At 42.6% G+C, this 16,230-nt stretch overlaps 1 protein-coding gene across 1 annotated transcript in view; it reads left to right on the forward strand.

Annotated features, from left to right (window-relative positions):
• SYNE2 (spectrin repeat containing nuclear envelope protein 2) overlaps positions 1-15,265 on the forward strand; it is a 158,916-nt gene extending 143,651 nt beyond the window's left edge. Inside the window, exons 104-117 of the mRNA XM_053980791.1 lie at positions 154-336; positions 2,187-2,324; positions 3,225-3,419; positions 4,228-4,510; positions 4,857-4,925; positions 5,729-5,865; positions 6,705-6,831; positions 8,506-8,717; positions 11,273-11,473; positions 11,801-11,929; positions 12,411-12,599; positions 13,213-13,302; positions 13,519-13,565; positions 14,164-15,265. Coding sequence (XP_053836766.1) covers positions 154-336; positions 2,187-2,324; positions 3,225-3,419; positions 4,228-4,510; positions 4,857-4,925; positions 5,729-5,865; positions 6,705-6,831; positions 8,506-8,717; positions 11,273-11,473; positions 11,801-11,929; positions 12,411-12,599; positions 13,213-13,302; positions 13,519-13,565; positions 14,164-14,389 — 2,226 coding nt within the window. The 3' untranslated portion in view covers positions 14,390-15,265. The remainder of the gene's footprint in view (positions 1-153; positions 337-2,186; positions 2,325-3,224; positions 3,420-4,227; positions 4,511-4,856; positions 4,926-5,728; positions 5,866-6,704; positions 6,832-8,505; positions 8,718-11,272; positions 11,474-11,800; positions 11,930-12,410; positions 12,600-13,212; positions 13,303-13,518; positions 13,566-14,163) is intronic.
• The last annotated feature ends 965 nt before the right edge of the window (positions 15,266-16,230 follow it).

The following is a 16,230-nucleotide window of genomic DNA, read 5'->3' on the forward strand; positions in this document are numbered from 1 at the left end:
TGAGCAGATGGTTTAAAATATGGGTCTTAAAATCTGGATTTAGTTTTGCAGTTGGAAGGTCTGTTTTTAAGGGGGAGGGCAACATCTCTCTTGGTGGATAATATCCACTTCCTGACTGTTACCAGGGAATGAGCTCCTCGCTTTGCCTTGCAGGCGTTCCAGCGGCAGATCCACGAGCGCCTGACGCAGCTGGAGCTGATCAATAAGCAGTACCGGCGCCTGGCCCGCGAGAACCGCACCGACTCGGCCAGCAAGCTCAAACAGATGGTGCACGAGGGGAACCAGCGCTGGGATAACCTCCAGAAAAGAGTTGCTTCCATTCTCAGGAGGCTCAAGGTAGTGGCAGGGTGGGGTGAGGGAGTGAGGAGCGCTTGCAGGGGGCTGGTTTTCAGCTTCTTTTTTTTTTTGCTTCTGTCAAGGTCGGGGTTGAAGTGCTGGAAATGGTATTTCATGTTCAGACTTAGATGTTTATTATTTTCATTTATATTACAAGTGGTGAGCTTTACTGCATTCTACTAACAAGCTACAAAATGGCTAACTGTCTTTCCTTATAAGGTCTTTTAAGGCTAAACTATTTAATTAAGAAATCACACTTAAATTATTTTCAGTTTTAACTCAATAACTAATCACTGGAAGTCTGCAATGCAGACTATTTTGTCCAATTACAAAATACTTCCCAAACTCATTAAGAACAAGGACTAGCCTCTGCTCTAAAACTTCTATCTTGCTCTCTATATATATTACTATATTCTAAAACTTTAAACTCTTAAGTTTTCTACTTAGTGACATTACACACTTTTAATCAAACTACACAGCTGTAATCCCAGTGCTGTTAATCCATTTTGGAAGCCTTCTCCACAGCCTCAGGTCAAATGTAGTATTCTCTTGTGGGTCTGTGCCTTTCAGCACAGAAAGTTTAAAATTCTCGTCATCCAGGGTTCCAACAGCAGGGTTCTGCAGGAATTACCCATGAGCAAGGCCTACATCAGAGCAACTCTCTCTGTCCTGAGCTACTGGCATAGCAGGGCAGCTCTGGAAGGGTCACTGAGTACATGGCATAAACCTCACCTTGCTAGATTGATTTTTAGTAGCTGAAGAAAAGCTTAAAAAAAGAAAGAGTGCAGATTTTGAGAGATCAGTTGCAATACTCACTGCTCCTCTTTCCCACTTGTAATGGGTGGATGTGTTCATGCACTTGCACCTTTCTATAGATAAGAGACAGAGAGACAAAAGGGCCCCAAGTGCCAATATGGTTTGGAGTTTCCAACTCAACTCTACTTTGTGCCAAGTTGTGATTCACCAACAAGGCATTAAAGATGGAGGTGTGATAGAAAGCAGCTCCTGCTGTGCTGCCTGCCTGATGAGGAATGTTGTTGAAGCATGTATTTCAAAGAAGTATCCTGCTCATCAATTAAACTGATCTCTGGGTAGATACTCTGTGCTGTGCCCTGGGGGAAACTTGTCACTGCCAGATTGTTAAATATAGCAGTGCTGCAAGCAACTGACAGGAAAAACTGTTAGCTCCCCAAAATCAGTGGATGAGGCAGTGAGAGCAGTGATGGGGTTTGATCTGTGCAGCTACAAGTTGTCATATTTGGGCTGTTACATGATCCCCTTTCTGAAAAGTAAATCCACCCATGAGAACAAGCAAGCTGCATGTCTGTTAGCAGCTTCTGTGGGACATGCCATGCCACACAGTGCATTAATTACACTGGCGTGGTGTAATTAATACATGATCCAGCCTCTGCATTGTAAAATCAGTAAAAACTGATTTTAATCTCATACTTTTAATTACTTTAATTAGAGATGAGGGTTGCTTCCTTTGTTTATCTCTGTTTTAAGTTTAGAACAAAGTAGGTGTTAAGCCTCAGTCCAAGTAACTGTTGCTGGTATAATGATGTGGGAGATGGAATGTGTGGACTCAAAGATGTAATTTTATAGAAGCATCTTGAACTGCTAAAATTTTACTCCCTGTTCTGTACAAATAGTGTGCTAATACAGGGCACTGTTCTAGCATCCGTACAGGAAGAGGACAGGTTTTATACATGGCATGCTGCTGTTTGTGTCCTGATGGCCTTTAAGGTGAACAGGAGTTTTGAAATAAAACACTGATTTCAGAGAGCTCCTGTGACTTGTCTCTTTTAGTAGCTGAAGTCATGTAACACTGGCTCCTTTTTTGCATCCAGCACTTCACCAATCGGAGAGATGAGTTTGAGGCGACAAGGGAAAGCATCCTTGTCTGGCTCACAGAAATGGACCTACAGCTGACAAACGTGGAACACTTCTCAAAAAGTAACTTTGATGACAAAATGCGCCAGTTAAATGTACGTATCCTTCTGAAGCAGTTGTTTACTATAGCCCAGTGATCCTGTTGGGCTGCCCTTGCCTGAAAGAATCATTCATTTTCTGTAACTTCACAATAGCCACCACATCTCTGTAGGACTATATTTGTTTGAAGACAGCAGTAATTGTTAAGACATAGTGTCTGAATCAAGATTAAGCTGTGCATTATTAATTCAGATTCAGGCTCAGTGTTCAGTCTCAGTTCTGTCCTGCCATTTTCTCCTGACAACACGTGTCAGTGACAGTGGTATCTGGCCTGGAAAGCAGCAGATACTGCATAGCAGTAAGAGCTACATTCCTAAATTCAGGCATTATTTTCTGGTGCAAATCTTTTTTTGAATTGGCATTACAGTACAATCTCTCCTCAGAACTGATGTCTGTAGTGGGATTTCAATAGAAATCAGACATCAGGAATGTGCAGTAATTCTAAGGAATATACTAGTTCTTTCCTACACTATATGCTCATTTATCCTTTCTTCTTGCACTGTTAGTGATTTGGGATGTAGATTTACTGTTGTGTAGGCTGGAGGTCCAAGCAACCAAACCAACTTCTTGGCTACTGAGAAAAATATTGTGTGTACCAACAGAAGAATAATCTCTGATTAGCTGAATTCTTGTATCATGATCCCCTGCAGGTTCAGGACACTGCAGCCATACTGATGTACACATGGGTGGAGAATGCCACTTCATTTAGAACTGTAATTCTGCTCATAAAATGAACCTTTGGACCTCTTGAATAAAAAGATATTTGCCAAATTAAATTAGACAACAATGTCAGTTGTTGCTTGTCTTTCACTGCAATGAGCTAGAAAACAGGGACAAACCTCAGGTTAGAAAGGGCCAATGGAGAAGTAATTATTTTTCTTGTATGTTCCAAATAGGGTTTCCAACAGGAAATAACGTTAAACACCAATAAGATTGATCAGCTAATCGTTTTTGGGGAGCAGTTGATTCAGAAGAGTGAACCTTTGGATGCCATCCTGATTGAAGATGAATTGGAAGAGCTTCATCGATACTGTCAGGAGGTGTTTGGGCGAGTTGCCCGATTCCATCAAAGACTGACTTCAAGGGATCCTGTAAGGAGCAACAGTTGTTTCAATGTTTTGACAATATTTTGGTGTTTGAATTGCAATGCTTATTTTGGTTTTTGAATTGCAATTGCTTATTCCTAGCAGCTTGACTGAGTGTTTTGAGCTCCAAGGGCTCAGGAGCTCTGCAGTAGATGTCCCAAGTCTTGCTAAATCTTTGTTGTCAATCCTTTCATGCCTCTCCATCTGCAGAATCTGGATAATAGTGTGGAGGTTGTTCGTAAGGTTCAGAACTATATAGCTGTGGCTTGAAGGCTTCAGAACCTTTTTTGGTGTTTTTAATATCACTTTGTTTTCCTTACCATCAATAATGTGCTTAGAATACCTCTTCATGTATTTGTTTGTCCACTCCATCTGTCCACTTTGTTGTGAGAGCCCTAAATAGGGAACAGCATGCACTTCGCTTTTCCCTGGGAACTTTCAAGTGATTCTCAGTTTGCTTGGCCTCAAAAATAAAGAATGTCTGTTAGAAAGCCAGGTAGAGGAAGAAACATGAACAAGTAGCTGTTCACTCCTGACCTTTTAAAGTCCATTTGGAACTGGATATTCCTCCTGCAAACTGGAGAGATGCTATGGTGCTGGTGGAGTGCCTTGAAAGAGGAGAGGTAGCTGCTGATGTGAGGATTGGTTTTGGCAAAAAAGGAAGAAGGCAGAAATTATGTCTCCCTTTAATTTTAGGTACATGGTTGCTGCAGCTGATCACAAAACTGTCTTCAGTAGTACAGTGTGGTTCAATCATTATCTCATTAAGATCTCTTGTAAATCTTATTAATATGCACTAATTACTTATTTGTAGGGATTGGATGATGAAAAAGATAACTCTGAAAATGAGACAGATCAAGAAGACTCCAGAGAAATCCAGACTGATCCCTGGCATAAGAAAGCCATCACCGAGGGACCCTCATCGGCACAGTCCCTTTGCCACCTTATGCCCCCAACTCAGGGCCATGAGAGATCAGGCTGTGAGACCCCTGTCAGCGTTGACTCCATCCCACTTGAGTGGGATCACACAGGTGATGTGGGAGGTTCTTCCTCTCATGAAGATGATGAAGAAGCAACATATTACAGTGCACTGTCAGGTGAGAACCAGTGCCCAGCAGTTTGGTTTGATGTGGAGCAGCTGGAGGATGTCCCTTTGTGGGAAGGGAGGGGGATTGAAGTCTTGCTCCCACATTGTTGGTTGGTTTTCAAGTACCATTTATAGATGTGAGCAGACTCATCTTTTAGATGAAGGAAATGGTACTGTCTAAACCAAGCTTTTGTTTTTAGAAACATAAGAAGGTTTTAGAAGCCTTATAAGAGCGTTAGAAAATGATACCAACCACTTACTTTGTTCTTTGTCTTTGCTGTCCTTCATTGTTTCCGTTGTTTTTAATAGTTGGAAGATACTGAATAGTGAGGAAAATGACATTATTCTTTTTTCAGATGTAGAAATCACTGAAAACCCTGAGGCATATCTTAAAATGACCACAAAAACTTTGAAAGCATCTTCTGGTAGGCACCTGCTAATGCATGTGTCTGAACATGGCAATCTCCCTGTGCTGCACGCTATATTCCTCAACCTCTCTCATACGTAATGTCTGACTTCCTGCCTTGTGTGGACACCATGTCTCATCTTGTCATGGTGTTCTTACGCTGCAGTATCCACATGGACATTAAAAGCAGTCAAGAACACACCATTTAGATTTTTGCCTGGTAAATGCCAAGGTGGTTAACGTGCATTTCATTGTACTGATCCAAAGTCTTTTGGTTCTTTCTTGGTGGTTTGCTCTGGGTAGTATCAATTTTTGGTTGTTTCTAATTTTGGTTGTATAGCTACTGAAGGCAGTAGCTCCTACTCTGCGAGTATTTTTTTGTGGTTTGTGCATGACAGAACTATGTGTGTCCTGTCTGTTAAATCCAGAACAAACATTCTCCAAACCAGGACATGTCTAACTTGTTCCCTCTGACATGTTGAAGATGTGTGATAGTTATTGTTGGGATGCAAACTTTACAAAACCATGGTGCAGCCTTGTCTTTTGGTTTTTTTTGAATACTCTAACCTGTATTCAAGCATTTTCCAGAAGAAAACAGAATGTCCCATAACTGCATGGCTCTCATCTCATTACCTTTGAAACACTGTTGATGTTTTGCAAATGTGCATGCTTTGCAAGGAAAGCTGCAAAACTGTCATTTTTATGCCATAACTTGATGCCATTTTATTCAAAGCGCTTTCTAACTTAATACAAAGCAACAGCTACCTTGTGGAGGTGGGATCTTGCACTCATGGTGTGTGGTTTTGGTTTTATTTGTTTCAGGAAAGTCTGTTTCAGAAGCTCATCCTTGGCATTCTCCGGGTAGCCCAGTCTGCAGGAAACACAGATATAACCAGGCAGAGATGGCTGGAAATGTGTTGTCTGGACCAGAGACAAGTACTCCCTATAAACCAGAATATGTGAGTTGGAGGCTCTGTGGGCACTGAACCTGTACTACGGAGTCTGTTTGTTGTTCTGTTTAACTCCACCCTCTTCTCTTCTCCAGCATCAAAGAAAAGTATAGTTGAGGTGGAGAATTTTCACTTCACACAAACTTAGACATTACTCTGGTGGCTCAGGTTGGACTCGTGGTCAGTCAGGGTCTGGAGGAACTTCCTTCCTCTATTGTCATAAGACAAGTCTAGGAGAATTTAACCCCCGCAAAGGATAGGGTGTGAATCTCTTGATACTTATGGACATATTTCCCTTTCCTAAGCAAATTTGAAGAGTCTTAATATGCAACACACCATTTAATCTGCTTCTAGGCTCTGAAAAATGTGCCAAAATGGCTTATTGTCCATTGGTGCCTCAGCCTTGGTGGCTGTTTGCCAGCCATGGCTTCACCAGCAGCTGCCAGGCTCAGTGGATCTGGACCCATTGTCAGCACTCTTCCTGGCAGGGTGGTACTGGTATCTGGCTGCTTTTGTGATCATTAATCCAGTCTTAGAGTCGATATTGCCAAGACCCACAATCCAACAAAGAACACCAGCAACTGTACATTGTCTGGTACATGTAGTGCAAAAGCAATTAATTTGCCATGTCCATTCTTGTAGTTATTGGCATCACCATGGTGTGTGTTTGTTTACTGGAAAGGCAAAGAGAGCCAGTGTAAGCTGGTAGCAAAGCTGCAGAAGCCCAGTGCTAAATCTTATATGTAAGAGCTCAGCAGCAGCCCAGCCACCCCAGAGTAGCACAGATTATGTTGGAACTTTGACATCCTGTTAACCTGCAGGGCTTACCCACCAAAATGTCATTCCAGGTGAAGCAGCTCAGCTCTGCAAGCAGCAGCAGCAGCAAGGAGAAAATTCCATCTGCCAGCATGAGCGATGAGGAGCCCCAAGATGACCAAGAACTTGTGAATATAGCAGCAGCAGAGAAGCAGTCAGGTACAGAGCATTAGGAGTGGCTTTGGGGCTGTGATGTTTGTCCTATGACTCTGGGAAGACAAAAGCAGAGATGGCACAAAGGCAGCATATTTGGGAATAAAAAAAAATAATGTATTTTGCCAAATTTCCAAGTTTCAATAAGCTCCCTTCTCATCTGGTTCTGTCCAACCCATGGGTGCTGTTCAGAGCTTTCACATTTTCTGCCAGAATTGAGATTTTTCTTTCATAACATACTTCTGTCTCTTTGCTGCTTGTACTAAATGGGAACAATTTCACTTTTCTCTGATACTGAACACTTCAGGGACTTCTAATCAGATTTCAAACCAAAGGTTCTGTCTAAAGTAAGATTGCTATGTGGAGTTACTGGTACTCCCTATAACAAGATGCTACAGCTCCCATTTGCAGAAATGTTTGTTCAAAGCTGGTAATGCATTCTGTTCTTCAGTATCTTTACAGTGGTCCTTTCATGCAAACAGACCAGCGAGCTGGTTTCTCTTGACCTTTTAGGACCTCATTCCTGGTTTCAGGTGCTTGAGATTGTAACAACACATTGTACTGCAGTCACAAAAGCAAATCATGTGATAAAAAGAAGGCTGCAGCTACATGCAGCAGCTCACTTACTTTGTTTCTCTGGTCTCACAAATAGTCCAAGGTCGTGTCCCATATGTGGGATGAATAGGAATAACCTGAGAATGGTTTAGATGTGCTTTCAGAAAGTGTCACTGATCACACAGGTGGCATCTCCATGTCCTTTAGCACTGAATTGATGAAATAGTCATTAAGAGTCATTATAATGGCTTGGGTTGGAAGAGACCTTAAACTTATCTAGATCCAACCCCCCTCCCATGAGCAGGGACACCTTCCAGCAGAACAGCTTGCTCAGAGCACCATCCAGCCTGGCCTTGAACACTCCCAGGGATGGGGCAGCCACAGCTGCTCTGGGCAACCTGGGCCAGGGCCTCAACATGGCCACAGTAAAGAATTTCTTCCTAATATCTAATCTAAACCTGCCCTCCAGCAGTTTAAAGCCATTATCCCTGGTCTTAACACTCCATGCCCTTGTCAAAAGTGCCTCTTCAGCTCTCTTGGAGCCCCTATAGGCACTGGAAGGGGCTCTAAGGTCTCCCTGGAGCCTTCTGTTCTCCAGGCTGAACAGCCCCAACTCTCTCAGCCTGTCTTTACAGGAGAGATACTCCAGCCCTTTCATCACTTTTGTGGCTTCCTCTGGGCTCTCCCCAGCAGCTCCACATATACATAAAACACAAACCCAGGTCCTAATTGCTGGACCATATTTGTCCCATGTTGAATTTTGGTGTTCACCAAATCGCAGCTGGGCTCATTGAATTCTGTCTCCTTAGTTTTGGTCTGTTCTTCCAAGTGAATTAAAACATCTCCAATTAATGTTATTAAAATTCTGTGTAACACTGCTATGTGGATAACTTGACCAGCAATATGAAATTTAGACACTGCAGAAGCTCAAGAAAAGATGTTGTTGAACAACAGTAATACATTACAGCAGTTAATTGGTCTCAAGTAGCTAGTACATTACAACAGTTAATTGGTCTCAAGTAGCATGGAGAATAATTTTCTTGCAAAACTTCTTGCATCTGTTTTATGCACTCCTTCCTTTACTGAAGATTTAAATGTTTGGGGTTTTTTTTCTCTGATTTGCAGGCATTATTGATAGGTGGGAGCTCATCCAAGCTCAAGACCTCAGAAATAAACTTAGGATGAAACAGAAATTGCAGCAGTGGCAGCAGCTGGACTCAGACCTCAGTGACATCTCTGCTTGGCTTGATAAAACTGAGCAAGAGCTGGAAGAGCTGCAAAAGGTGAAGCTTCCAACCAGCATGCAAGCATTGGAACAAAAGGTCAAGAAATTGAAAGTAAGTTATGGCTTACTGAGAAGAGGGATTTCAAGATGCTGATATTTTTTAATCACTGTGTTCTCCTAGGATCAGTTGGCAGCATGGATGCCAATAGCAATTCCTGTGCCACAGGGGAACTGAACTGCTCTCAGCTAAGAGGGCTAAAGAGGGTCTTAGGCAAGGTGCTTCTGGCTTCATATACAGAGATTGGCAGGCAGAAGTAAAAACCTCTCCACTTCTCCCTTTCTGTTTTCTTGCACAGTGATATCGACATCTTCTCCTTGTGCCATTCCCCTCTATGCAAATCAGAAACAGATTGAAAATTAGCCAGGTCTACAGGCTGCAAAGTTTAGGCTGCTTTTTTTTTTTTTTTTTTTTTTTTTTCATTTAATTAAGGGCAGGGTGTAATTCCAGCAGGAGACTGACAAAGATCTGCTCTAAAGCTGTGGTTTCTGCAAGATGAGCCAGCAGGTTAGCAGGGCACATGTAAGCGCTGGGGCCCTGGTCCTTAGGCAGTGAAATGCCTCAGGTTGAAGTCTGAGAGAGCAAGTGTTCCTAAAATCTGTGGAAGTGCAAAATCCCTGTGTGCTCATCAGCTGCCCCGTGTGGAGTCACCCTGAGGCTGCTGGTCAGTCTGGTGTCACCCTTGGGGTGATGCTCACAAACAGGACACTGCAGAAGGGAAGAGGGATTTTCTAGGCATGCTGAGAAAGCCTACATGTCATGGAGTAGTTATTAGGCCAGGGCCAATGACTCTGCACTCCAGCAAGATTAACTCTGATTCCTTCAGCCAGTCTGGATTAGGCACCAAGCCCCAGGAAAGGTTTGATGGTGCCTCCCAGGTGGAGGGAGGTGTTTCCCTTCAGCCTGGAGTTGGGTGTCTGACTTCCTCAAGGAGCAGAGCTTCACTTCTTCTCTCTTCTGCATCTGCTTAAGAGGAGTCCAGCTGGCTTTAAATCCCATTTTCAGACAGTTTGGCTTTAGAGGGGTGTTAAAAGAGCCAGTGTGCTCTAAGAAGTGAATTTCATGAGGTGACAGGACATCCCAATTGCCTGGGATAAGGATAAAGTCAGTCTGCCTGCAGAGTGGCTAACTGCTGTTCAGAAGTCTGTTTGCTTTGTCTGATATTAAAGGAAACTTTATTGCCTGGAGGAGAAGGGGACAGGATCCTTTGATGGGTGAAAAAAAGTAATTTAGACCAGCAGTTTTCTACAAGTGGAACTCAGATCTTGAGATTGACACTCTTGGATAGAAAGGCTGCTGGGAAAAGCAATCTGAGATTCATGGTTTGTGGGATTCATCCTGCAGCTCTAACTTCCCTACTGCAAGAGCAGCTTGGAAAAGATGAGTACCCTTGATTCAAACTGTAAACTGGAGGGTACAAGGAAGGTATTGTTTGGCATTCTTTTTTTTAAAAAACCTTCAGAAATATAGGGTCAGTGTTAACATAAAGGTGGTTAGATGATATGACCATGACTGCAAATTCCATATTATTCCCCCTGCAATTATAAAGGAGAGGAGGAAAGCAGGCAGGACTGCCTTCTGGGGGGTCCTTGAGAAGTCAGAGAAATGGGCTGACAGAAACTGAGACCAGAGAGAAGAAAAATAATTTCTCACAATAGGGTGGTCTGGTGTGGGAAATTGTAAAGGTAAGGAGATATTCAGAAGGCTGGGAAAAGCAGGCCTTAGAAACAGAAAGAGCAGAGAAAACTCAGAGCTAGCTGCAGCTGCAAAGTCTGAAAGTAGAAAAAGTTATAATGACTTTTTATAAGACAAGCAAGCGTTGTGTGAAGCAGGTGTACATGTACTTTTAGTAATTGGCTAGAACAACTGTCTGTAAGCTTTAACAATATACTGATAACTAAAAAGTTTGTAAAATGTTCTGTAGCAAAGACGTCTTTGGGTGTACATGAGCTTTGCCATCTTTCTATTGTCTCAACCATGTAATGAAGATGTGGAAATAAAAGCTCAAGGAATGTACTCCAACAGTCCTGTCCTGTTTGTGAAAAAAACAAACCTCCAAACACAGTCTGGTGTGGGACCAGGGGCCCAGAGGGGGTGGGGAATCCTCCATCCTGTGAGATACTGAAAATTGAAATGGATGAGGCTCTGAGCATCCTCCTTTGAGTTTGAATTTGGTCCTATATGAAATAGGAGAACGGAGTACAGACCTCTAGATGTCCCTGTCAGCATTATTCTAGGATTCTGGGGTGACAAGACCTTTATCAGTTAGGAGAAAATACCATGTGATGATCAATGGGAGTATTTCTCCAAATGTCAGGGAAAGAGACAGCTCAGTGGAATTGAAAGGCAGATGTGGATTAAGCCATAATGCCTGTGACTTAGGGAGAAGCACAAGCCCAGTCACACTTATTTTCTTCAAAGTGAAGGTTTTGGCTTTAAAAAAACCCCAAACATAAACCTGCCTCAATATGTTTCTTAGAAGTATTGAAAAGCCACCAGATTCAAACATCCTTCTCCAACACCTGTAATACTTTTGAGTGTGTGGTTTTATTGTAAATAAACATGTTTTTCATCATTCATAAAGACTTCTAATCCTCCTTTTCTACCAGGACATGCTTAAAGCATTTGACAGCTACAAAGCAGTCTTGCTTTCTGCTAACCTGAGCAGCAAAGAATTCCAAAAAGCAGACAGCACAGAGTTCAAGGAGCTGCAGAACAGGCTTCGGAAGGTCAACTTGCACTGGGAGAAAGCAACTCGTGCACTGGACAACTGGAGGAAGGGTTTACAACAAGCCTTACTGCACTGCCAGGTACATACCACATGCCAGCTTGTAAGGGAAAACTCTTTGGGATTCTGTTGAGGAGAGGGCAGAAGGATACTTCCTGCACATCAGTGGAATGGTCACTCACAATCCAAGATGCTTTGTTTCCTGATAAAGTTGCCTCTGATGGATTGAAACGGTTTGGTAAAAATACCTTTCAAGTGGATAATGCCCTTTTACTACATAGGTTTCTGTACTCTCACTAATTGTCAATTTGTGGTGGCTCTGTCTAATCTGGGATGGGCATTTTGTTTGTAGGTGAAGGCACTGCAAAGGTGTTTTTCCTCTTATGGGCCAATCTTTTTGTTTCTCTAGGATTTCCATGACCAGAGCCAAAAGCTAATCTTGTGGTTAGCAAGTGCTGAAAGCCGGAGGAATGAAGCACAAATCACAGATCCTAATGCTGATCTAAATACAATACTGGAATGCCAGAAGGAGCTAATGGTGAGTGTAGCCTTAACTGCAGCACCTCAGCTTTCAGCACACACTGAAGAGCAGGATGTTTGTCTCACAGTATCTGCAGCCTGTCCTCAGACCTGCTGTACTCAGGCATGTGGGTAGTTTTTGAAGTGGACCAAGATATTGCTGCATCTACAAGGCACTTGTCCATAATTACACATCATAATAAAGTTGTTTATGAGCAGTCTTTATGCTGGAGCAAGACTTCCAATTTCCAAAATTTAATGACTTCTCTATATGAATTACCTGCTGCTAGAACTATTTTGAAATGTTAGTTCAAACAGGCACAACCAGTCTCTTCAAGAGAACTTCATTTCCTATGCAGCTGTAATAACCATTCCTGTGCTTTGTGGATTCTCAGGCAGGTTGTGTTGTTCTTTAAAGCCTTTCAGAGTTCCTCCTTTTGGGAAAATATCCATAAAGTTGAGGGTAACATTCTGGTTTGCTGGTTTTTGTTTATTCTCAGCAACTGGAGAAAGAGCTGCTGGAGCAACAGCTTAATGTAAACTCCCTCCAAGAGCTCACTGCTTACCTGCTGCTGAAATCAGATGGTGATTACATTGAAGAGGAAGAGAAGGTCCATGTAATTGGAACGAAACTGAAACAGCTGATTGAACAAGTCTCTCATGACTTAAAAACAATACAAGGAAATATGGTGAGTTGGAATTTAAATACTCATTCATGGATCTTCCTTACTGAAAATAAAGAGCATATTAAGAGTGAAGGTATTTATAAAAAAACTGACTTAAGTACTTCCACCTTGATAAGCTGAAAAAATAACAGTTCTGGCTGTAGGCTAGTACAGTATTATAACAGAGGGGTTGTGCTGCCTCTGTCCTCAAGGGGCTTGAAGAGCAGAGAGCATAAAGCTCTGAGTAAGGCTTTTGGTCAGGTCTTTGGGCAAGAGATTGGACTAGATGGACTTCCTGAAGTCCCTTCCAACCTGAATTTGCGTGATCCAAACCAGTATCAGGCTAGGAGTGTGTAATGAACACATAGGAGTTGAAGGTCATAATAGTGAACCCACTGCTTATCCTGAGGCCTGTCAGAGATATTTCCAAGTTAATTCCTCTATGCACCCATTCCATTGTAATTCCTTTAGGCTGGGCACTGTAAAACATTTCTTTATTCTGGGGAACTGGTTATTCTCATGTAAAGGGGCAGTGGGCTGTGCACCTACAGAGGGCAGTGAAAGGTGGTTCTTTGCACTTCATTTATTGTCAGTTTTGAATGTGCATTTTAAAGAGGAAGGTGGTGTTATCTTTCAGGATACCAAAACATTCCTGCTAAGTCCAGATGACTTGGACTCAGGAGTCTGTAATCCAGAAGAAGAGAAATCCAGCCCTGCTGTGAAGAAGGCAAGTTTTTTTTTTTTTCTATTATTTTGCTATCAGCATATAGTGTATTTTGACATGTTTAGAGTGGAAGTTCCTCAAGTATAATCATTTTACCTTTTAGGTCCATGTACCTTACTACAGCATTCACAGTCAGACTTTAAAGTCTACAGCTGTCTTGTCAGAGAAATTCCTTGTATTTTATGAAACCTGGATACTAAAAGCTATTTCTCTCAACAGATGGCTCTCAGGAGAACTGCTGATGGCAGGAATGGCAGCAGCATAAGGTAATATTTTATATATGCCTGATCTCTTGATAAACAGTGAATATGGCAGAGATGAGCTGTGTGCCAGCAGAAACATGGGCAGCTGTTCCTTGTAGGTGGACACATGGGTGGAGATGATTTCTGCCTACCTGTAGAGTCCCCTCTACCTACCAGCTCTGGGCTGCTCCTTAGGGAATGGTTTCCTTTTAGCACTCCTGCTCCAGGACCTCTGCAGTGATGTTGCAACCCTGGCTTGAGAAAATATTTTTTTCTGCCAAGTAGGGGATATTTTAGGTTTAAATCCTCCTTTAATTCCACCAGCATGCCTGGAAAAAGAAACCTGCCCCTGAGAGCCACTTGGTACAAACAGACTGTGAAGGACAAAGGGAGAACTTAACCCCCAGTCCACTGGGGCCTGTTCAAAGGGTAGATCTCAGTATCCAGGGCAGAGAAGAGCTTCATCAGTGTAAATGATGTCTTTCCTTTGTGCTTCAACAGCTATTTGGAATGGTCTCTTTGCCTTCTGGGAAAAGTTAAGTTTGCATCTGAAAACAGGGTAAAAGCAACTTGTTTAACTCAAACCCTGAAGTGCCTGTTGTTCTTCGTTTCTCCTTTTCAGGAGTGAAAGCCATTCACAAGCTGTGCAGGCAAACCCTCGGTCTCCCTCTTTCTTCTACCGAGTGTTACGAGCAGCTTTACCTCTCCAGTTGTTCTTCCTGCTGCTTTTGCTCCTGGCTTGCATGATCCCCTCCTCTGAGGAAGACTACAGCTGCACCCAGGCCAACAACTTCGCCCGCTCCTTCTACCCCATGCTGCGCTACACCAACGGGCCCCCCCCGACCTAGGACACTCTGCACTCACACCAAAAACACTCTTGGGTGGTGCTTCTTTCTCCCATGCTGCTCTAGCATCAATCAAGCAGCGAGTTTCACATCTCAAAATGTATATCTTGACAGAATTTCAGCATTTTTGTACGGGAAACAAAACTTTTTCTATAGATTTTTTTTTTTTTTTTAAACTGTAAGCAACACACTTTATACTTTGATGCAATAGATACACTATTTTATAGGAGCAATGCTCTTAAGCTTGCAAGGGGTTTGGATACAGAGTTCTTAGATGCAGAAATGACATCACAGTAATCTTAAACATAGCAGTCTGTCTTGGGTGAGCACAACAAACAAGCAGGTGAAGAGGGACTTAATATGATTTCTGCACACACACTTCACGTTACTTGTATCTTTTGGTACTGTAGTCACTTGGTGGAAACAAAAAAAAATGCATATTTTTGAATCTTTGTTGTTGTATTTTATTCATCTAACACGTTCAATATCATGATGCACATTTGTTTTGTTTGACATAAAGTGTTCTAGTAGTTAGGACTGCTGTGTTGTCTTTTTATACCACCTTTGAAATAAGGAATTGCTGCATTGCATGGAAATGGTTTATAATGCACATATTTTCTAGATGAACATGATTATGTAGACTATCCCTGATGTATACAAATAGTGCAATGACTTTTTTAATGAAAGTTTTTTTTTCAGTTTTTAACCTGCTGAATAGTGTACAGTATCTTGGGAGAGAATTGTGCATTTTTATAAGCTTTGTTTTTAAAATGAAACTGGCGTGTGGGCAGTGGCTGGAGAAACACTGTGTATAGTCAGCATTGCCATTGCTCCACTGTTGTACAGTTTGAGTACTGTCATTAAAATTTTGCCAATGTCTGCAGGACTGTGGGTGTGTCTAGTGGTGGGGGACCAGCTTCATGTTCCAGCAGTGCTGCCCCTTCCACTCCTGGAAGAGTCAGTTTCTTTGCCTGCTAAAGGAGTGGTGCTGGAAGAAGCACAACCACTCCCTTGCGTGTTGAGAGCAAGAGATCACAAATCCAGCAGTGGGACCTCTGTTCCATGGCACAGATCCTTTCCTTTGCAACTGCTTTCCTGGAGGAAGAACATGAAGTTGAACCAATTCATGCTTATTACTAGTTTGAAATGCTGAACTATTTCCCACTCTGGAACTTACTTTGTATGTAGTGCTGGAGTGCTCCCAGTGGGAGTGCTGGAGTGAGGAAATGCATGTAAGGGAGAGCTCAGTGCAGCAGTAAGGGCTTTGGTCAATTGCTTTTTGTGTGTGGCAGTGAAAGTGACCCAGGAATTAGCCACTTTCTGCAGTGCTTACCCATAGAAAATAAGGTCTCTGATTAGCCTGTGAGAGTTCTCCCACCCCTTCTGCACTTGTCACCACTGGTGGTTGCTGATTCCCCATCTTCTGGCAGGGGGGCTTTATGAAGCAAACTGCTTTGTTCTGATGTTCAGAGAACAGCTTTTTCCCAGCCATGGTGGCAAACCCACTGTGGTTTATTTCCAGGACATTAAATTAAACTCATAAGCTGTGTTGAGGTGCCAGACTTGTGCTCCAGCACCAACAGCTCTCACACTGGGGCTGTATCCAGAGATGGATCCCCCTCACCCCTCGCTGCACACAGCCACACACACTATCCTCTCTCCCTCTGCAATCATTATTTGATCTTGTCAAAGCAATTACTTTAAGATGGAGCTCATTTAAGTTTCTTCCTCTGTAGAAGTGAGGCAACTCTAACCATTATTTCATTGCCAGGTTGTCACAAATGTCCATGCAGACCTTTGTGCCAAGAAGTAATAGGCAGTTGCTGACGTGATACTCAGTTCTT

The sequence above is a fragment of the Vidua macroura genome, chromosome 6 (assembly GCF_024509145.1).
Source record: "Vidua macroura isolate BioBank_ID:100142 chromosome 6, ASM2450914v1, whole genome shotgun sequence".
Classification (NCBI taxonomy): domain Eukaryota; kingdom Metazoa; phylum Chordata; class Aves; order Passeriformes; family Viduidae; genus Vidua; species Vidua macroura.